Genomic DNA, 20,688 nt, shown 5'->3' on the forward strand with positions numbered 1-20,688 from the left:
CATATAAGACCGACTCTTGCTACCAAAAGTCTAATTCCATTGAGGAAAGATTTAGGTATATCTATGGCGTGGAGTACCCCAAGTCCACAGGAAATCAGCCCGTGAGGAGCAGCTATAAATGCCCAGAATTGACTTTACATGTAGATCTCTGGTCCTTTTCCTTTTCTCAAATGATTATATAGAGTCTCAACGACTATTACACGCCATTATCAATCGTGGCACGACCGTGGGAGACATTTTGTATCCATATCTTTGCTAGCAGCAGCCTTACCGACCTGGACACAGCACGTTGCAAAAATACAGCCAGTTGGGGCTTATGTCTGGACCAGTAGTGGACTCATTGAGGGTATTCCTGCACCTGAGAGGTCCAATGTTTCGGAATATCTGAGGATTCCCTTTGCCGCATCGCCAACGGGAGATCTGCGATTTGCACCGCCAGTAGCATATCATTCTAACTCCGCGGTGCATGCAAGTACCTATTAGGTAATTCCTTGAAAGCATCAGGGTGAATTAAGCAATTAACAGGGTTACAGAGTCAGTATTTGAGCTTCAGCCCTTTAGTCGAGCGGACGTAAATACTTAACAAGGCTATATCAGAGACTGCCCTGCTAATATCGGTACGACCCGGATGATTACCCTGGTTTCACTCCTCAAGCCCAAAAAGTTGTTCAAACGTTTGCCCAGCAGCTGGGCAAACCACAAAGCGAAGATTGTCTGTACCTGAACATGTGGGCCAAGCCTACGACGTCCAGCTTGAAGCCTGTGCTCGCCTTTATCCATGGTGATCGTAAGTAAAGGCCCCCGGTTTCCTGTGCCTTTCCACAGTGACTGATATCCTCCAGGATTCTCACTGGGTGGTGCACAGAGCCCCTATTATGATGGTCAGATACTGGCTGATGAGCAAGAAGTTGTGGTCGTAACTTTCAAGTCAGCAGCAGTTCCTCCAAGTATCTTTAAGCCCACTGAATAACAGGTACCAGTTACCGACTGAATATCTTCGGGTTCTCCGCCGCCCCCGGGTTCCCCCAGAATGTAGCCCCCCTCGACCAACGTCTAGCAGTCGAATGGGTCCATAGCAACATAGCAGCATTCGGGGGAGACCCCTGCCGCATCGCCATGTTCGGGCAATCAGCCGGTGGCGCCGCAGTCGACTACTACTCATATATCTGGGGCAATAAACCTCTCGTCAGCGGCCTCATCTCCCACTCCGAAACAGCCCTCAGCTTCAAGCCCAACACGCCCCAAGAATCAGCCAGCTACTTCCACCACGTTTCCCATACCCTAGGCTGCGGAAGCACCACCACGAACACAACCTCCATCATCCAACGTCTGCGCCAACAACCGAACAAATCGACCCTTAAAAAAGTCGCCAAAGTACCCCCCGCCCAGTTCCCCGTCCTCCCCCAACCTATCTTCCACCCAACAGTGAACAACATCACCATATTCAACAACTGCGCTGAGCACTCCGCCGCCGGAAACTTCAGCTCCATCGTCAGTCCCTCCTCCTTTCCCCCTCCCTAACCCCTTACCTACTCAAACCCGCCAACTCATACAAACTAATAACCACAGCCCTACCTCCTAACCGCCAACGCCAACAAAGCAGGCTACTACCGCGTCAGTGCCTACGTCACCAACACCTCCCACCCCGACTCCGTCTGGACACTCTTCAACCAAGCCGCCTTCGCCTGCCCTACAGGCAAAACAGCCTCTGACCGTGCCGCAGCAGGCATCCCAGCCTGGCAATCGCGCTACTTCGGCGACTGGGATAACCTCCGCCTGTACTCGTCCAGTGGACTACCGAGTTCTGCGAAGGAGATGGAGCTCGCGAGGTATATGGTTTCGGCGTGGGTTGCATTTGCGTGTGAATGGGTTGAGGGAGTTTAGATGGCCGGGGTATGATAAGGATGGTGAGTTCGGTGTTCCCCCTTTTTTTTTGTGTGTGTGTGTGTGAGAGAGAGAGAGAGATTTTTTCCTGTGTCTTATATGTATAGGTGGATGGGGAGTACTGATTTGGGGGGAGTTGTAACGGAGACGCTCGTGGGTCCTGTGTATGGGGATGAGGCCAAAGCTCGGTTCTTGTTGCCTTCGTTGTTTGAGCAGGAGAGTGCTAGTTTGGGGAGTGAGTGATACTTGGCCTAGGAAGGGGGCGTTTTATGTGTTTTTAGGGGAGATTGTTTATTGGTTTGTGCTATGGGGGCTTGGATATGGTATCATCTAATCAGATATGTACATTATGTACTAGTATGTATGTATTTTGAGGTGTACCCAGGTACATATACATAATTATACAAGTAGACGGTAAATACACGAACCGACCAATCAATCACGATATGGATTCCCCAACAAACTGTAGATCATGCTCGGATTTAAGTATCAATAATCAAGATTATAAGTCGTGGTTGGAACCATACCTCGGATGTTGGGGTAGGGCTGGATTGATGTTAAGTACCGAGGGTGGTGGGGGTTCCTTTTCCTTATTTATCGATTACTTTGGTTGACTGTCCTGGTTACGTACCTCTTCAATCAACCCTTTCCTTTCTACCACACAACTCAGTAAAGATAGTATACACCGTTGCAAAAATGGCCGACTTTTCAGAGTATACGAACCCCATTGAAGAATGGCTTGAGTTGGAGAAAACCCTCCCGGAATTCCCAAAGAACCTGACCATAGACCAAATGAAGACAGCGGCGAATCAGGACCGCGAGGCATCTGCTGCGAAAGCTATGATTGCTGAAGGTTTGTACACATTACGTGGTGTTCTACGGCTGCAAGATGGTGGAGGGGGGCTGAGGAATGGCTGAAGCTTACGTTTCCCGGCCATACAGGTCTTGTGTCGCAGGTATCGATGCAAGACTACGAGATCTCAACGCGGGATGGAAAGACCATAGAAGCTCGCAGCTATCGGCCGTCATCGGTGCCTGCTACGCAGCGACTGCCTGTTTTCATCTACTTCCATGGCGGCGGGTTTGTACTCGGTACCCTTAGGTCGGAGGATGCAACTTGCTCTCGCATCGTGGTTGACCGGGCGGCGGCGGGGTCCCCTGTGGTTGTCGTCAATGTGAATTATCGCCATACCCCCGAATACAAGTATCCAACCGCTTGGGATGATGCCGAGGATTCCTTCCATTGGGTTCATGACCATCTGGATGATATTTACGGGGACGGAGAGAATGTGGTGATCGGTGGTATCTCGGCAGGGGCCTATCTGACGGCATCTTTGACGCTCGCACAGAACACCGGCAAGGATCTATCGTTGGCTCAAAGACCTAAGGTCCGCGGCCAAGTGCTTATGATCCCGGCTCTTGTAACGGAGGATTATTATGCATCGCAACTCGCGAAACTTCGTGATCCCTCCGTCTCGAGCTATGTGCAATGCGAGCATGCACCCATTCTCCCGGTCAGCAGAATGCGCCTGTTTGGGAAGCTGCTGGACCCACCTGGTGGACCGGAGTTGGAATTCGATAGACGGATCAATCCGGGCCTTGCGACGCCGGAGGAAGTGAAAGGGTTGCCGGCTACGACGTTTGGAATCGCGGGGAGAGATCCTTTGCGGGATGAAGGGTTGCTGTATGCGATGTTACTGAGCGAAAATGGGTAAAGCCCTGGAGTGAATTACGCTGCATTTGAATGCTTGACAGCTGACTGGTGTGTTTCAGTGTGCCTACCAACGTTCATGTTTTCAAAGGGTTGCCCCATGGATTTCGGCGTTATGGGGACAAACTGTCCGCATCGAAGAAGTGGGACGAGGTAATCACGCAAGGTATTCAATATGCCCTGGACAATCCAGCGCCCGGAGAATTTGTAATTAAGGCTCATTGAAGCTAAAGTCGAGATGTCGGAACTTAGAACATGTAGACTTGGCATGATCTTCGAATGCAAGACAGGGACCAGAAATTCTTTATTCCCATTGCTGATCATCATCTCGCTCGGTTTGATAGAGTAATCGGCTTCGCTGTCCGATTCGACGCACGACGCGAGGGATCAGCCAAAGAGATCTGTAAATAGTAACCTTTCCAGCCGTGAACTTTCCCATGCACAACGTGCAATGTTTGACAGTAAGGATGATCGTGTCACGGTGTCAGATTGATCGATTAATTGGCTTTGCTTGAGCCACGACCAGTGTGGCTCACCTGAACTACGGATCAACACCGCCACCAGCCATCGATCTCATTGGTGTGCTGTCAGCCCAGGATTTAGTGTAGGGGTTGTTGACATGGCGATGATAGTCTTGAATTAACTTGTTTAGGGCTAACTGGGTGGGCATCCCATTCTCCTTGAAACGTTCTATGTGGAGTGAACAGGACCGTTTTCGGTATCGGTTCGTATTTGTCTTACTAAATGCTCGCCTTGACTTCAAGTTCTTACCTTCCAAATTCGGGCAAACAACGGTTCGAGCCCATTGCGTCGAAGGTCATTGCTACTCGACAGGATCGTACGGTAATTTCCTGCTTGTCAACTATCCATCCTGTAAAGTGCTCTGCTCTGTAGTCTGGTGGAGACAGTTGAACTGGCCTGATGAACTCGGGCATGTTGTCATCCTAACTGTATCTTAGTGTACTACCATTAGCAAGCACCTATAATACCAAACACTAAACTTTATCTTTCATACACTCCGTCGTCTTCAAAAATCAACCGGGGCTTGAGGTAGTACTGTGTGTTTTAGGTTCGCACGTTTCAAACTTGACGGCAAGACTGTACTCTCCTGGTCCAAATTCTAACACGGATGGCCCAAGCGTAAAGCCTTTAGAGGGCGGTTACTATTCCAATATTAAAAAGCTTGATCTGCGATGATGCTGCATGGAAGGATCCCTTGCGTCGACGCCTATGGAGTTCCTTTGCTATCAACTCTGATCTCGGTAAACATGTGAAGCATCAGTGTTGTCAGAAAGCGCTAACTGATAGTCTTGATCGATGTAAGATTCCGGTTTGTGTACATCGTCTGCGCTACTTGCTCAAGGCAGATGTAGGAGCAGAATCCCTGGGACCAGTGGAGATAGTTGGGTCCGTCAGATAGAAAAGACGTGTCATGACTTTCAAGCCAATAGATCTGTCTATCCAGCGCTCTGAACTCCAGCGATGTCTTCTGGACGATTTATTTCAACAAGGCCGTGCCAGGGTGCTGTTGGCCTGCTTTGCTTCGGCGCCACTGCCAGTCGCGTATATAACTCACGCTGCTTATGTTAGGGGAGCTCTTTTGCCAACATAGCCTTCATCTCACTCTATGTCTGGTTCCGCCCCAATGTACGGAGTGTGCCCATCCATTTTCTCTTGCCTTGTTGGTTGTCCTTGCTGCATAAGGTCCATATAACGGCTCTCGCGTCGGTGTGCTGTGCGATCCATGCCAGTGACCGTTCGAGACCGATGTAAGGGTCGTTTTCGGTTGTAGTGTGCATCCCAGCCCTCATTACCCAGCCGTTCATGTCCATGAACAGGAGCAGCTTCGGGCACCCCGAAGCTATTAGTGAAGTCAAAGTTCCACGGAAGATGAATTATAGCAATATTGTATTGTACTGTTATATTCGCAGGTTCGCGAGATCCAGGTACTGTTGCTCATCTTCTAATCTGATTTTTCAAAACAGTTAGTAGAAGTAACACAATCGAACAACCCCCAAATAAATATTTGTTGAGATGCTGGCCTGAAAATTTGTTGGTGTGGTTGGACTTTTTGGATGAAGTCACGCCTCTATTGGCTTGGTTTCAGTGACGCATGACGGTGGCTTATCTACTGAAGTGAATTAAATAGGGAAGGAAGCTGGAACGACACAGCTCCAACTTATAAGTAAGATTGTGGACGTTGACATGGTGGCTGGCAGGAGTAGTATGGTAGATGTATAAATAACAGGGCATTGTGGTCGGCGGCTGGACTATAACAATTTCAAGGTAAGGACTTCCATCATTGTTGGTACTGCTCGTGCTTATTTTAGTTACATGATCTGAATATTAATAATAATAAAAAATGAAATCTGCTCACCATATTAATAAGTTTGCAGGATGATGGTTTACCTTATACATCAATCCTGCCCGTAGGATCTATATATAGAACACAAACCACCAAAGGTAGTACTCCATACTTTGCACCGTAAGGGAGCATCATTGAACTTTCTGTCAAATTTCAATGCTCAACAATAGTAATGATAGTACAAGTTTATGAGACAATTGCAGTGACTACCTAGAGTCGATATCTGTCTGCCTAGGGCAGAGACCCATGGAACACGTACGGAGCACGTTAAATAACCTTATAGCTGCCCTATGCTAACACTTTTCGAGATGGGGATACTAGCTGACCGAGTGATCCACACACATGCACACACACACACAATCACGTTAGATCTCTTCCTTTAGTTTACTACAGTTTGTGACGACGATGTGGCCGCTAGTGATGACTGATCTATCATTTCTAAATGAGAGGGGGTTATTTACCAGTCAGGTTGTGTCCCATTAGGGGTTGAACCGTGGGTAACAGCAAGCGAAAGCCAGGTACACAAGCGAATTTATTAGCCAGAGTCCAGACGCAATCCCCCGAGGATTCTGGCCCCATCACATTTTCCGTCTTACAGGCTAGGACGGGTCCTTGACCCACTCACAGGCACCGATTCAGGAGAATCGAAGTTAGTCTTCTTCATCAAGGGCCTTTGGCACCGCCGGTTGGATTCGGATGCGATTGTTTGGATATGATACTCCGTACGGAGTACTCCGTAATTTATTAAGGAAAAGAGTTCTTGGCTGCAGGTTTGGTTTCTGGGACGGGAAGTAAAAATGGTATTAATAGTGAACGGAAGACCCAGTTCCTGGTAGTATCTAATAAAATGAAAACAAAATAAGAACACTAATAATAAAATAAAAAAAAATATTGGGGGGATGGGCAACAATTTACCGTTAACTGTCAAAAGCAACTGAGGCTATTAAATCTATGATTTCCATGATTGACATTCTTCTCTCTTTTGTTTTCTTTTTCCCTTGAGGGTAAGTTTGTATTTGTGTGCAATTCTTCCGTGTGTCTGGACTTTTTCCCTTTCTTTTCCGCCCAAAAGCCTGGGTATAGCCAAAAAAAAAAAAAAATCTCGGTCAAACCAAACAAAGCCAAAAAAGAAGAAAAAACCTAAATGATCAGTGGTACTTCTTGTCAAGTGACTGCGTAATTGCCAGTCAAAAAAAGGTCTCTCTCTCTTTCTTCTCTCTCCACAACCGATTGTTTAGTACTACTAAAGTTACCTTACCTAATTTCCTTTTTCTCCTCATTCCTTGCGATTACTACTCTTTAGTTGGTAGTGGTAGTATTATTCTTCCTCCCACCCACATCTAATCGGCACATTCCCCTATACTCAAACCGCCCCCCCCCCCCCATTCCTATTGTCTCTCGTTCGACCACCCACCTTCGTTTTTCGAATTCTCCTTCGTCCCCTCTTTATTTATCTCTTCGGGTTTAACTGACCTATCAGTCGCTTTTCTTCGACCCATGTCCAGCCACTCGCTGAAAAGGGTCCTCGCGTGAGTCTGCATGTGCTCAGTCTTACACCAGTCCTGAAAGATCAATCGGATCCTCTGCGCCCAACACAACCTTTCACTCGTGGCTTGGCAGCTATCTCTAGAGGGATATTCTATCCATTCCCAAATCGCGCCTTCTGGTCATCGATCATTCTTGTCCTCGTCGGGCCCATCTATCCCGCTGGCCATTCAGCATCGACCCGAAAGAGGCTGTGGAGGCTTGTACATCTGTGCCTCAGGACCCGTCGTCTGACGAACCCGCCCGGCTCGAGAGCAGACCTCCTAAAGCCCTCCCACTAAACAGTCTCCAAACAAAACTCTCCGACCTTCCCTCTGCGTCCCTAGGTCACGATTCCTAGCATACTTTCCTGTGTTTTCGCCGCCATACGGTGGTCAAAACCGGCATATTGTATCCCAGATCTGAAACTCCGGCGGACACGAGCTCCGTAACGGAGCCTATTGCCAAAATTTATACCAACAATTCGCGAGCCTCCCTTCTTGGGGGATCTTTCGACCCGGCATTTCGACGAGGCGGAGGCGGTTTTCGAGGGCGAGAAGGGTATGCAAATGTGCCTCCCCACCCTCCGAAGCGCAGGATGTATGTTCCAAATTCAATGTGGACATGGTCCTTTTGCATTGTGACTGTTTTACAAACAATCATCACGCTGGCTCTAGAGTGGTATGTATAATCGCCTCCGTTTACCTTCTTTTGCTTTTTTTTTATTTTCTTCCCAGATGTCGCCGGTCGCTAATGTTGATGAATGATCTGCAGTTATGTTTTCGCAGACTTCCAGCTCAAGCTCGTTGAAGAAATCGCTGGAGACGTGCCCTCATCTAAAACAATTCCGACCTTTTTAGCACTATACAGTTTCGGTTTCGTTTATGAGTTGGTACTAGTTTACGATGCACTACGTCTCAAGAACACCATTCAAGTTATCGGGCTGTGTATATGCAACATTGGACTGCTGATCTATGGCGCTGTGCAAGTGGAACAGATCAAAGATGCGGTCTCGATCTTACATGACAATTCAGCCATTGACCCATCCGTGTGGGAACAGATCAAGCCTTTCCTGATCATCATCCCATGTGTTGTAGCCATGGGTAGTGTACTGATGATGATCGTTGCCTGGAAATTATATGATGAATTTGCGTGGTCAATCTATAAGCACATCAGCGCTGACTTGCGAATGAAGCGTCGATATCTGACGTATCAGGTTTGTTGTGAACCACTTCGCGGATAAGGAACATCGGCTGATATTCCTGGTAGATCTACATCGCGCTTCTCAAGTTCGACTTCTTCTTTTTCCTTGGGTTTACCGTTCAGTTCATTGTCATCGTCACCAACAAGAGTGATGCCGAGTTTGCTCTCACCCTAGCGGCTATCCCTGTTACAATTTTGATCCTGTTAGCAGCCGCTCTATTCGTCAGGCGCGAAAGCTCTTTCGGAATGATCATTATCATTGTACGTGGTGGTCGACCAACAACCTCCCCTGTGAAATATTTTCTAACTCTGATCGCAGCTCCTCTACTTTGCTGCACTGGCATATTTCCTGTTCAAGCTTGTTCGCATGTACTCCCCGAGCACTTATGCAGAATATCTCCAGGCTCAACGGTCTCTAACGTTTTTCGCTGTGATCACACTTGTTTTAATCGTTATGACCATTATCAACGCTTGCTTGTGCATGCACAATTTCCATAAGGGCTTGAAACCGCATGTGAACAAAAAGAAGGCGCGCAAAGAAGCGGAGAAGACGACAGAGCTGTCTTCGAACATAACTGGCCAGGTGCCCAATCGTATGATGATCGATTGAGCCAGACTTTGACCAGGATCTATGATGATTAAGGACAACCTTTCGGTTCTACTGTTCATATAGAACCAACCAAGCGCTTTATCGGGGCACAAATATCCACGTTATACATTTGCGAACCAGCGTACATTTCGCTCTTATTAGCCGACTTGGATACTGTATTTTGAAGGTGTTTCCGGGATTTGCGATATGATACCTTTTACTGCATTGATCGATTTAGCTCACGATTTCCCTTATCTTTTCTGCCGCTGTCAGGGTTCTTTTTCTTTAACCTTTTGTCTTTCTCGTCATCCCCCATACAACTTTATTCAATGGGCGCCGACAGCGTTCAATTGATGATTCCGATATTTGCGCTCTGATATCCTTTGCTTATGTCATCTTCTTTTTCACGACTATGCATCTCATATGTTATATACTGTATCTATCACATAATTGGAATAAAATACATAGGAAGAATATGGTTTGCTTGACTGTACTTCGTATGGTATTCAGAACAAAATCCCACTGCGCCATACTGAATACTAGCTCCTTAAGCCGTTCCACGGAGCCCGATAAGATCCATTATGCCGATTACCTGCGCAAGAAGACCTGGCAATTTGAGTAGAGGAGGGACTGCAAGCATGGGCTGTGATTGGTGGAGGAAACTGGGGTAGGCCGGTGTGACGATACGTGACAGTACAGCCGAAGGGAAATCGTGAGCGTGGCCTCTTTTGAGTGACTTGACTTGCGACCTCACCTCTCTCTGCCAACTAATTCCCCTTCCACTTTCAAGCTGCCTTCTCTCCTTCCATCACCGGCCAACTTTTCTTTTTCGTTCTTAAATTTAGTCATCTTCATTTCTTGACGACATTCTTTGATCCTTTTCATTCTATTACTGCTCTTCCACTCAAAATGGTAAGTATCCTGTGTGCCAACTGATCGCCGTGTCCTCGGGCGGATGGACTTCTATCGTGTCGCGACCATCGTCAAGCCAAGACGATGTCATTATCTCGCATATCAATTCGCAATTTTGAAGCTAACACAATATCCTTGTCAAGGCTTCTCCTCGTGCCGCTTCCCCCCTGACCTCTGGTGCTGAATCTGGCCCAGACTCCAAGGCTTCTGGCTCTGGTGCTGGAGCCGCTGGCTCTGTTTCTTCTGTGGCTCGTACCTCCTCTCCCACTCCACCCGGTGGACCTCGAGCTGCTTTGCGTCGTCGCGCGGCTGCCGACCACAAGGAGTCTCTCCGCAATGTTAGACCAAGCTCGACTCGCGCTGCCGGTGCTGGCGGCTCTTCCGGTACTATGCTCAAGCTCTACACCGACGAGAGCCCTGGTTTGAGGGTCGACCCTGTTGTCGTCTTGGTTCTGAGCTTGGGCTTCATCTTCTCGGTCGTTGGTCTGCATGGTACGTTGCACCTGGAACCTAGCCGTCTAGACAAGTAACTCAATGCTAATGTGCCTCCGGCTTTAGTTATCGCCAAGATCACTCGCAAGTTCTCCACGTAATTTATGACGATGCATCTACTCTCACCGTTACTCTCCTGCCTGCATCGAGCGACATATGGTCCGGCCGAATGAAGTTCTTAGTGAGCAGGGCTGTTTTGCTATGCATCAGCGGACCCTGCTTCTGGAACGATTCCAGTCGTTCCGTGAGGATCGGTTTTTGTGGGAACTTTCTCATGCCCTTCTTCTACCCTTTCGAAATAATATACCCCTTGGTGTCCGTTACCTGTACTTTGTCCTTGGTGTGCGGAGATGTTCGATCTATTCGCCCGATTCTTCGCGAAGTTGAGCGTTGACAGCCTATCTGCAGCATAGGTTGGGAACGTGTGCTGGTTGTTATGTTACTGTTGATGGTGCCTCGAAACACCTGCGACCGTTAATGAGGGACTGTTTCATGCTGAGAGTTTGGAAGGAAAGCTTTGTATAATATCGGATGCTCTTGTCAATGGATACATGAACCTCACCAATTGATTGCACTGTAGCCACGCCTGGGCTTTAATCTGAAGTGTAGGGCCTTGGCTAAAGCATCCAGCTTAGTAAGAAATCCTCGATGCTTAGTACTCATTAAACCACCCTTCTACTACTAGTATCCGCTACTTGACACAACCCCAAATGTGAACTTATTTTTTTTTAAAAAAAAAAGGAAAATTTTTTGGTAGAGGAAGGGGATATATCTCTTGGGCTCGACTGTCCGCACTCCGGTAGTTAATGTCTGAAACCCACAGACTGCTACTATAAGAGTTCAGTTCAATCAATCCTGTTTCTGATCTTTCCCCAGTTCTCCGCGTAATTGGGGTGGAGGAGGAATGCAGGAATATCATTACTCGAAACCTGGAGTAAAGGGAAAGTGTTATCAAGGCCAATGGGCTCATTTTTGGTGATTTACATGAAGACTGGGTCAGCATCCACTATCTTGATATCAAAAGTCCTTATCACACCGTTCTCGTCTCGGAACCAATCGATGGACAACCTCCACTGATAACGGATGGACGACGAAAACGAGCCCGACCAATGATAACGGTGGGATTGACATCGACCACGATAGGAACCATGAGCCCTATGGATTTTCAATAAGCCGTTCACATAAGAAAAACAGCGGGATAATGACGCTGTGGGAATACGAAGACCCATGTCCTTATCAGGGTCCCGGAAAGTTACATCGGAACGTGTGGACACAATGACAGGCTTACATACCTGTCTGGATTCTCGATTCAATGGGACTAAGTCTGTTGATCAGGCTGGTCTCTGCGAGTTCGGAGGTGTCCTATGCCCGTGGTTGTACTACTTCACGTAGTATATGAATCGAAGTTATCCTTCGTTTTTACTACCAGGTTTGTCTCTAAGAGAGCACCAAACCACTAGAGGTCTTTGGTTTCAGGATCAACAGACTTGTTCTATATACCGTCATATCTTGGACCACAATCTATACCTTATCTTGCAATTGACTATCCGTGGGTATCGTCCATCAAAGGCCGCACCCATGTCGGAGACGGCCAACTTCGTTGCTCCCCTATCCCAAGGGTTCGGCTATGGCATCATCGTCGGATTAGGATTTGCATTCGCCTTGGTAATGGTCTTTATTACATGGGCTCTGAAAAGGTCGGTACAACGCATGATCTTCAGTTGTGGGTCGGAGCTAATAACTGCTTACTACAGATATCAATATGAAGTCCAGACCTCCGAGATGTTTTCAACTGCAGGAAGATCCGTGAAGTCAGGTTTGGTAGCTGCTGCGGTCGTAAGCAGCTGGACTTGGGCTGCCACTCTTCTTCAATCCTCTGCAGTAGCCTACCAGTACGGAGTCTCAGGGCCATTTTTTTATGCATCAGGTTAGTTCTATCAACGAAAGAGTAGGGTTTCGTGACTGACGGTTTCCGGGATGTCAGGTGCTTGTGTGCAGATCATCTTATTCGCAACGCTCGCCATTGAGCTTAAGAGACGAGCCCCGAATGCACATACATTCCTGGAAGTCATTCGCGCGCGTTATGGCACTGCCGTTCATCTGGTCTTCATTGTTTTCTGCTTGATGACCAACACTCTCGTCACTGCAATGCTGCTTACTGGCGGTTCTGCTGTTCTGACGTCCTTGACCGGTGTTCATACAGTTGCAGCCTGTTTCCTGCTCCCAATTGGTGTTGTGCTCTATACTCTCTTCGGCGGTATCAAGGCAACCTTTATCACAGACTATATGCACACCGTAGTCATCATCGTCGTGATTTTTATTTATGCCTTTTCTGCTTATGCGACCAACGACACCCTCGGATCTCCGGGTAGCGTCTATGATGCCCTGGTTGCGGCAGCTGACCGCCATCCTGTGGAGGGTAATGCCCAGGGAAGCTATCTCACCATGCGATCAAAGGAGGGTGGTATCTTCTGGGTTATCAACCTTGTCGGTAAGTAATCAGATGCATCTTTTGTCTCTGGGTTGGTGCTAACTATGATCTAGGAAACTTTGGGTGTGTATATGCTTAACTCAAGCTTAATTAACGCTTGCTAATACTTTGCTATAGAACTGTCTTCCTTGACAATGGCTACTACAACAAAGGTATGTTGTGGCTGCGATTCGAGGATGTTATGATATCTAATACTCACTTTAATAGCTATTGCTGCACATCCTGTTCACGCTTTCCCCGGATATGTTATCGGGGGTCTATGCTGGTTCGCCATCCCTTGGCTATGTGCTAGCACGATGGGAATATCTGCGCTTGCTCTTGAGGGCACTCAGCGCATGAGCTCGGAGGATGTCACCGCCGGGCTTGTCTTGCCATTCGCTGCGGTCAAGCTGCTTGGATACAGTGGAGCAGTCTGCACCACTCTCATGATATTCATGGCCGTCACATCAGCTTTTTCGGCTCAGCTCATTGCCGTCTCTTCTATCCTGACCTACGATATCTACCAGGCCTATATCAACCCCTCTGCGAAGGGTAAGAGGCTAGTATGGGTTTCTCACATGTCGTGTATTTTCTGGGCCCTTGCCATGGCCAGTTTCGCAACCGGCCTCCACTACGCGGGTATTGGTATGGGCTACCTTTACTTGCTCATGGGTGTTATCATCTCATCCGCTGTGTTCCCAGGCGCGATGACTCTTGTCTGGAAGGCACAGAACTGGATCGCCGCAGCTGCATCACCCATTCTGGGCCTCGCCATGTCCCTTATCGCATGGCTTGTAACTGCTAAGAAGGAATCTGGTGTGTTGACTGTTGCTACCACAGGCGCAAAGTAAGCCAACCAAAACCCCCCCCACCCCCCTCCCCTTCTCCTCTTTCCATTCTCACTCCGTAAGAATATCCCGACTAACAAAGAAGTCTAGTTACCCCATGCTAGCAGGAAACGTCGCCGCCCTCCTCAGCCCAATCGTATTTTCCCCAATCCTCACCTACGTCTTCGGCCCTCAAAACTACGACTACGAATCTATGCGCGCCATCCGCAAAGTCGACGACACCGACGTCGCAGCCGCCGCCCACGTCGACATCGAGCTCATCCCCGGCGAGAGCACTCCCGTCGCCAACGCCGCCGCCAAAGAACAAGAGGAAGAAGAGCGCAAACTCAACCGGGCGGCACTCTACTCACGCACCCTTACCATCGGCATGGTCCTGTGCTTCCTGCTCCTGTGGCCGATTCCCATGTACGGCAGCTCGTATGTGTTCAGCAAGAAATTCTTCACGGGCTGGGTTATTGTGGGGATCATCTGGCTTTTCTGTACGACGGTTGGAGTTGTAATTTTCCCGCTGTATGAGGGGAGGGAGAGTATTGTGCGTACGGTCAGGCTGATGGCTCTTGATGCCATGGGTCGGAAGCCGAGGTATGAGGGGCAGGAACACGCGCCGTCTGGGGTTGCGACGCCGACGGAGAAAGTGGGGGTTAAGTCTGATGCTTAATCATGTATGATGGATGCTTGTTTGGTTGTTACGAAAGATATAAATGGTTTGGGTTGGACTGGGTTGGATAAGTAATGTTGCGGCATACCTACTCGGTGTGACGGTTGGACCTTTTGTGTGTTTTGATTTATATACCCGGATTGTTTATGTCATTTATGCTATTAATGCTGCTAATAATTCCTACGTAGTGAATGTACATATGACATGAAAGCAGAACCCGTAAATTCAGTTAAAGAGCAAGAAGGGTCAAACAAAAGTATAGGTATCTTTCACAAACGAGCAGATTATTACACATCATTAACCAGTCACTTTCCAGCTAGAACAAAGTCCCATCTGAAGAAAACAAAAAGAACACGAAGAACAACACAAAGAAGACCACAGCAATCACTTAGGCGGATAGTTCTGCGGCGGTGGTCCGGGCTGGGGATATCCATTTCCCCCAGAAGCCTGAGGAGGAGGTCCCCAATAGGCCTGTGGAGGTGGCACTGGTCCAGATGGTACACCCGGCGGTGGCCTGGTCTCTGGGGTGATGTCAGGGCGGTCACTTGACTGTTGTCAGTAGATCTGGAGGCGACTTTCTTTTGGGACTGTAGCTTACCGCAGGTCTTGAGTGAAGCGACATGTATGACATATAACTTCCTGGGAGAGTTTTTAGTATTCTAGTCACTCGGGGATGACAGAAGAAAGTGACTTACCTTGTACTTATGTGTCGCTAGCGGGATCATGGGCTAGAGAGTTACATTTGATATCAGCTGGGTGTTCCCGAAGACGACAGGACCAATCGCGGATATGCAACGTACAATGAAGCAAACGGTAAACCAAGGCCTGGATTCATTAGCCTTACTGTCCTAAATGCAGGCGGTACATAAGTACTAGGGAAGGGGAAACATACCATCGCGTAACGCAATGTCCATTCCAGTGTTGGCCTGATGTACATTGTGATTAGCCCGGACCAGGCTCAAGCTAACAAAGTGCCTTAGGTAGTAGAGTAAACATACAGTTATAGCAGTATGCTCTAACATTCTCGTAGCCTTCTAGCATGGAGGTGAATTCTGGTCATTGTGTTAGCTTAGTGCCTACAAGAACCAGGCTTTGCATTTAAAGATCGATGCATTGAGTTTATTTCCGGTCGGATAAAACAAAACATGCGGAGGAATTAGTATGTAGTGCGGTGTACGTACCGTGCGTCCCGAACGTGATACAGATTGCCATGATGGGAGGTTTCTCACAGAGTCAGGACTATGGTAGTAATTGAGTGGTTGCGTTTCTGGTCATGGAATATCTATGGAATATCTCGGGTTTATGATCAAGGGTTAGGGAGTTGGAGGTTCAGTCAAGGGCTCGGAGAGGCAGCGCTATTATAAGGTTCCTTATTGGGAGTGACGTGTGGCGCTGTGGCTTGGCACTTGGCGTTGTGCCTGGAAAGCGTGGCAAGTGGTTCCTGGGGTTTCGGTGGGTTTATTGAAACAGTATTGAATTGGGATCTGTCCTTGAAGTTGTAAGGAAAGTGAGATATCCTTGTGTGTTTGTGTGGCTGTTGGTTGTTGGTTGTTTGGTGCAGGTACTCTACATATATTTATCATTGGGGGAGGGGCTACGGGAGTTCCGTCCAACAACACACAATAGCTTCTTGTTTTTGACATTCTAAGTCTCACTAAGATAAAATGACACCGAAATTGAAACGTGTAGGAATCAAAGATGAACATAAAGCCGCTGAAGGGAAGGGAGGATTATTTAGCACCAATTGCCATAGGTGCCTGGTTTCAGGGGCTAGTCCATCTCGTCGCGAGTTCTGACCGATATGTCGCTGGCATCTATTGCCGTGGCGGTATATCTCGACTGGCAGTCAAGGCCCCCAATCGCCCAGGGACTCAGCCCCCTTTTCTATTTCCAACGTGTACGTCACAGGGTGTCTATTGGGTCTTGAAGAGGAGAATGGCGCAGTGTCCGAGGTAGAAGTAGATGAAGTGTTTCGTCTCTAAATGGAATCAGCGACTTTCCCGGATTTCTGGGCATAAATACATACCGTGTGTAACAAAGCTTCCGAAATTCCTTCCTACAACACAATGCCATGTTGCCCCTTTGCGCGAGTCAAACTGTAGAGAGTGAGTGGCGACGAAGAAGCGGGGTGCTATCGAAGGGAACGCTAACCTCTCGCTTGATGTACTGGGCGATGTCCTAAAGGCGATTAAAATCCCACTAAATTGTCGTTTCGTTTTATCATTGTAACCAACCTTCTCAATGTGATACTTCTCCATGGCCTCGATCGCTAAACAATTAGTCGCAATCACCTTCGTCTGAATACCTAATAGATCATACCAACTTCAACAGCCTCTTGCTGCATATCCTCCGTCTTCACACCATAAGCAGTTATCCCTTCAATTATACAGGCGATACTCTTACCATATCGACGGACTTGATTTGCGCTAGACATTAATCGTTAGTCATTGTGACGATGCCCGCTTGAGGTTGCACTTACGCTCGAGCTTGTCCTTCTTTTCGGAAGCCATTTTGGCGGTTGGGGTCGTTGAGGTGGTTGAGGAAGCTTCAATAACAAGCAATAGGGGATAACAAAGATATGAGTCTCAGGAGTAGTCTGATTGCACGCAGCGTTCCGCCGAATTGACTCCGGAAGTAGACCTTAGTTTATCGTGGCCGCTGTGGATACGCACCGACCAAACCCACTCCCCCTCACCGCCTTCATCGGCACTATAAGGAAGCGGCATAAACTAAAAAATTTTTGGAGCTTTTCTTTTCTCTTCATTCCATGCTGGCATTGGAAAATAACCAGCCACAGGATACAATCATGGAAAGCACAAGAGTGTTTGTCTCTGGCCTTCCGCCAACTTTCTCCAATGACCAACTTAGGAAGCACTTTGCTAGTCGCTTCCAAGTTACCGACGCTCATGTATTACCCAAGCGCAGGATTGGCTTTGTGGGCTTGAAGACCCACGAGGCCGCCAAGGAAGCTGCCAAATACTTCAACAAGACATACATTAAGATGTCTAAGATCTCAGTAGATATTGCTAAACCGGTATGTGGTTCTCTCCCTTGGCGATCTGGCTTTCTGTTTCCTCTTCCCGTTGCGCACGCTGACCGGTAAAGGTGGTCTTGAGACTGACCAAAATTGCTTTAGATCGATTCCGACCCTGCTGCCAATACTACTCGCAGGGCTAAGAAAGGCGATGAGCCGGACTCGGCTGCAGAGAGTACACTCAAGCGTAAACGTGATCGGGAAGCCGACCAGCAAGACTCAAAACTGCAAGAGTATATGTCCCTCATGCAACACTCGTCACATACAAAGACATGGGCCAATGATGATGCCGTGATAAACCCTGTTTCCAATGACTCACATACAAAGGTTCAGCCTGTCGAAGCAGATGAAGCCCCTCAAGAGCTTACTTATGCTCAGAGGAAGAAGGCAAAGCTTGCGGAGACGTCCGGAGAAGATGCCTATGCGTCAAAACCCGACGACCCCGAGCCTATGGTTGTTGATGTGAGTGGGGAAGAGCACAACACTGAGGAGGCAATAGGACAAGAAGAGCCTGCTGCCCAGGAAGAAGAACAACAACCGGTGTCTGATGCTGATTGGCTTCGGTCCAAGACAAGTCGCCTTCTCGGTCTCTTGGACGAAGAGGAGCAAGCAGAATTCGACTTTGCGACGCCAAAGGCTACTACCTCAACGGAGCCCGAAGCTAAGGTTATGGCCGACTATAAAGCTGAAGAGACTGCTGCTTCGCCGCCCGTGGTTGACACTGAGAAGCCGACCAAGGTCCCAGAGGTTGATACCAACATTGAGAACATTCGCATTTCTGCACGCTTGTTTGTGAGAAACTTACCTTATGATACGAGAGAGTCGGACCTCGAACCAGTGTTCAGTCCTTTTGGTAAACTTGAAGAGGTTAGTTTTTCTTTTCTTCTCTCCCCCGCCTCCCTTTAATCGATGCCCAAATACCTCCACTCCCCATTTTTACCTACGAAGTTGCTCGCATGATGATCTTCCTGATAGGGACATCCGATGCAAAAGCATATGATGTGACCAGGACAAGAGAATTTTAGTAGATGCCTCTTAATACCTGAAGAGCACTTCCTCATTCTTATATTTCATTCATTATGGTTATATCTTTATTAAACAACTGCTAATCTCCTTAGATTCACGTCGCCTTCGATACTCGGGTTAGCTCCAGCAAAGGATTCGCTTATGTTCAGTATGTTGATTCCGATGCGGCCGTAGACGCCTATAAAGCCCTCGATGGAAAGCACTTCCAGGGTCGTTTATTACACATTCTGCCAGCTGCTGCAAAGAAAACGTATAAGATCGACGAACATGAGTTGTCTAAATTACCTCTGAAGAAGCAAAAACAGATCAAGCGAAAGCTGGAGTCTGCATCTTCAACCTTCAGTTGGAACTCGCTTTATATGAATGTAAGTCAAATAGAGATGCAGGTTGAGCGTGTCGCATACTAACAAGCCCCGTCTAGGCCGATGCTGTTATGTCGTCCGTAGCTGATAGACTCGGTGTATCCAAAGCAGATCTCTTGGATCCTACCTCGTCGGATGCCGCAGTAAAGCAAGCCCATGCTGAAACGCACGTTATCCAAGAAACTAAGGCTTACTTTACTGCAAATGGCGTCAACATTGATGCCTTTAGAGAGCGAGAGCGTGGAAACACTGCTATCTTAGTAAAGAACTTCTCTTACGGTGTCAAGACTGACGAGCTTAGGAAATTGTTTGAGCCGTATGGGCAGCTTACAAGACTACTGATGCCTCCTAGTGGCACGATAGCTATCGCTGAGTTTGCAAAACCAGATGAGGCCCAAAAGGCGTTCAAGGGTCTGGCGTATCGGAAACTCGGAGACTCCATCCTATTTCTAGAAAAAGCCCCTAAGAACCTCTTCGACCCATCTGTGGCCCCGCAGAAACCAACCTTGGAGACGAAGGCTATATCTCAAGGATTTTCAACTGCTGACACATTCGCGGCGGATGAGCCTGAGGATGCCATTGCCACTGCAACTCTCTTCGTAAAGAATCTCAACTTTGACACGACGAATGAACGTTTCGTCGAGCTCTTCCAGCCGCTGGATGGGTTTGTGGCAGCGAGAATCAAGACCAAACCCGATCCCAAACGGCCTGGCCAAACCCTCAGCATGGGCTTTGGCTTTGTTGATTTTAGGACCAAAGCTCAAGCTCAATCTGCGCTTGCTGCAATGAATGGCTACAAGCTTGATCAACATGAACTGGTAGTTAGGTCATCACATAAAGGTATGGACGCAGCCGAAGAAAGACGACGAGAAGATACAGCGAAGAAGATCGCAGCAAGAAGGACGAAGATCATCATTAAGAACTTGCCATTCCAGACGACCAAGAAGGATGTCAGGTCACTCTTTGGAGCCTACGGCCAGCTTCGCTCTGTGCGCGTTCCTAAGAAATTTGACCGGTCCGCTCGTGGTTTCGGTTTTGCAGACTTCGTAAGCGCTCGTGAAGCGGAAAATGCCATGGATGCGCTGAAAAACACCCATTTATTGGGCAGAAAACTGGTACTGGAATTTGCAAACGAGGAGGCTATCGATGCGGAGCAAGAGATCGAGCAGATCGAAAAGAAAGTAGGACAGCAGTTGGACCGGATGAAGCTTCAGAAGCTCACGGGAGCCGGACGCAAAAAATTTACTGTAGGGGCCCAGGACGAGGAAGACTAAAGTCCCTTCTGCCCTTCTCCCTTTGGATAGGGTCAATGAATAGTAATGGTTCTATATTTGTGTTTGTGAGATATACCCCCTTGCTTAGCGGAACAATGGGCAAGTTAACACGTTCCTGCTGTCAGGACAGTGCGTGCAGACGCGTCCTGCAAAGTTCCGTCGCCTCGTGCATCTTAATGAAGCTTTATCTTTTTTTATCCCCATATATCCTTGTTCAATCCTAGAACCACCCCCCGTTCTCGTCTTTTCTTCCTTCTACCCTTTGGTATTTTGGAACCCTGGATATCAAGTTAAGAACAGGGTGAGATCTTTGTTTTCCACCTACATTCCCGTCGC

The 20,688-nt window shown here is 48.0% G+C and overlaps 6 protein-coding genes across 6 annotated transcripts; 4 read left to right on the plus strand and 2 right to left on the minus strand.

The window, feature by feature from the left end:
- Window positions 1-63: 63 nt before the first annotated feature.
- BDW43DRAFT_300203 (Alpha/Beta hydrolase protein) lies at window positions 64-3,599 on the plus strand (the record flags this gene model as incomplete). Its single annotated transcript, XM_032044855.1, has 11 exons — window positions 64-101; window positions 234-472; window positions 588-617; window positions 656-787; window positions 843-927; window positions 981-1,491; window positions 1,570-1,861; window positions 2,021-2,119; window positions 2,166-2,207; window positions 2,564-2,737; window positions 2,827-3,599. 11 exons carry the CDS (start codon window positions 64-66, stop codon window positions 3,597-3,599), a joined length of 2,415 nt encoding a protein of 804 aa, XP_031900520.1.
- Window positions 3,600-8,082: 4,483 nt separating this feature from the next.
- BDW43DRAFT_311026 (SEC61-beta family protein) lies at window positions 8,083-10,781 on the plus strand (the record flags this gene model as incomplete). Its single annotated transcript, XM_032047102.1, has 6 exons — window positions 8,083-8,165; window positions 8,259-8,700; window positions 8,754-8,948; window positions 9,007-9,270; window positions 10,332-10,680; window positions 10,747-10,781. 6 exons carry the CDS (start codon window positions 8,083-8,085, stop codon window positions 10,779-10,781), a joined length of 1,368 nt encoding a protein of 455 aa, XP_031900521.1.
- Window positions 10,782-12,258: 1,477 nt separating this feature from the next.
- BDW43DRAFT_311027 (sodium:solute symporter family protein) lies at window positions 12,259-14,656 on the plus strand (the record flags this gene model as incomplete). The annotated part of the gene is made up of 7 exons (XM_032047103.1): window positions 12,259-12,377; window positions 12,435-12,607; window positions 12,665-13,171; window positions 13,225-13,234; window positions 13,289-13,323; window positions 13,379-13,997; window positions 14,089-14,656. 7 exons carry the CDS (start codon window positions 12,259-12,261, stop codon window positions 14,654-14,656), a joined length of 2,031 nt encoding a protein of 676 aa, XP_031900522.1.
- A 194-nt stretch (window positions 14,657-14,850) lies between these two features.
- BDW43DRAFT_84521 (rhodopsin family protein) lies at window positions 14,851-15,947 on the minus strand. The gene is made up of 7 exons (XM_032050587.1): window positions 15,838-15,947; window positions 15,655-15,708; window positions 15,549-15,582; window positions 15,457-15,481; window positions 15,352-15,384; window positions 15,255-15,295; window positions 14,851-15,177 (listed from the first exon to the last, which is right to left on the minus strand). Exons 1-7 carry the CDS (start codon window positions 15,866-15,868, stop codon window positions 15,045-15,047), a joined length of 351 nt encoding a protein of 116 aa, XP_031900523.1. The 5' UTR covers window positions 15,869-15,947; the 3' UTR covers window positions 14,851-15,044.
- A 518-nt stretch (window positions 15,948-16,465) lies between these two features.
- On the minus strand, window positions 16,466-17,309 carry BDW43DRAFT_84712 (dynein light chain DYN2). The gene is made up of 7 exons (XM_032050589.1): window positions 17,136-17,309; window positions 17,060-17,082; window positions 16,976-17,009; window positions 16,891-16,925; window positions 16,808-16,834; window positions 16,683-16,752; window positions 16,466-16,634 (listed from the first exon to the last, which is right to left on the minus strand). Exons 1-7 carry the CDS (start codon window positions 17,164-17,166, stop codon window positions 16,570-16,572), a joined length of 285 nt encoding a protein of 94 aa, XP_031900524.1. The 5' UTR covers window positions 17,167-17,309; the 3' UTR covers window positions 16,466-16,569.
- Window position 17,310: 1 nt separating this feature from the next.
- Window positions 17,311-20,543, plus strand: mrd1 (RNA-binding ribosome biosynthesis protein MRD1). Its single transcript, XM_032050591.1, has 4 exons — window positions 17,311-17,690; window positions 17,793-18,557; window positions 18,809-19,081; window positions 19,138-20,543. Exons 1-4 carry the CDS (start codon window positions 17,424-17,426, stop codon window positions 20,350-20,352), a joined length of 2,520 nt encoding a protein of 839 aa, XP_031900525.1. The 5' UTR covers window positions 17,311-17,423; the 3' UTR covers window positions 20,353-20,543.
- The last annotated feature ends 145 nt before the right edge of the window (window positions 20,544-20,688 follow it).

Source organism: Aspergillus alliaceus (genome assembly GCF_009176365.1).
Source record: "Aspergillus alliaceus strain CBS 536.65 unplaced genomic scaffold BDW43scaffold_21, whole genome shotgun sequence".
NCBI classification, from domain to species: Eukaryota; Fungi; Ascomycota; class Eurotiomycetes; order Eurotiales; family Aspergillaceae; genus Aspergillus; species Aspergillus alliaceus.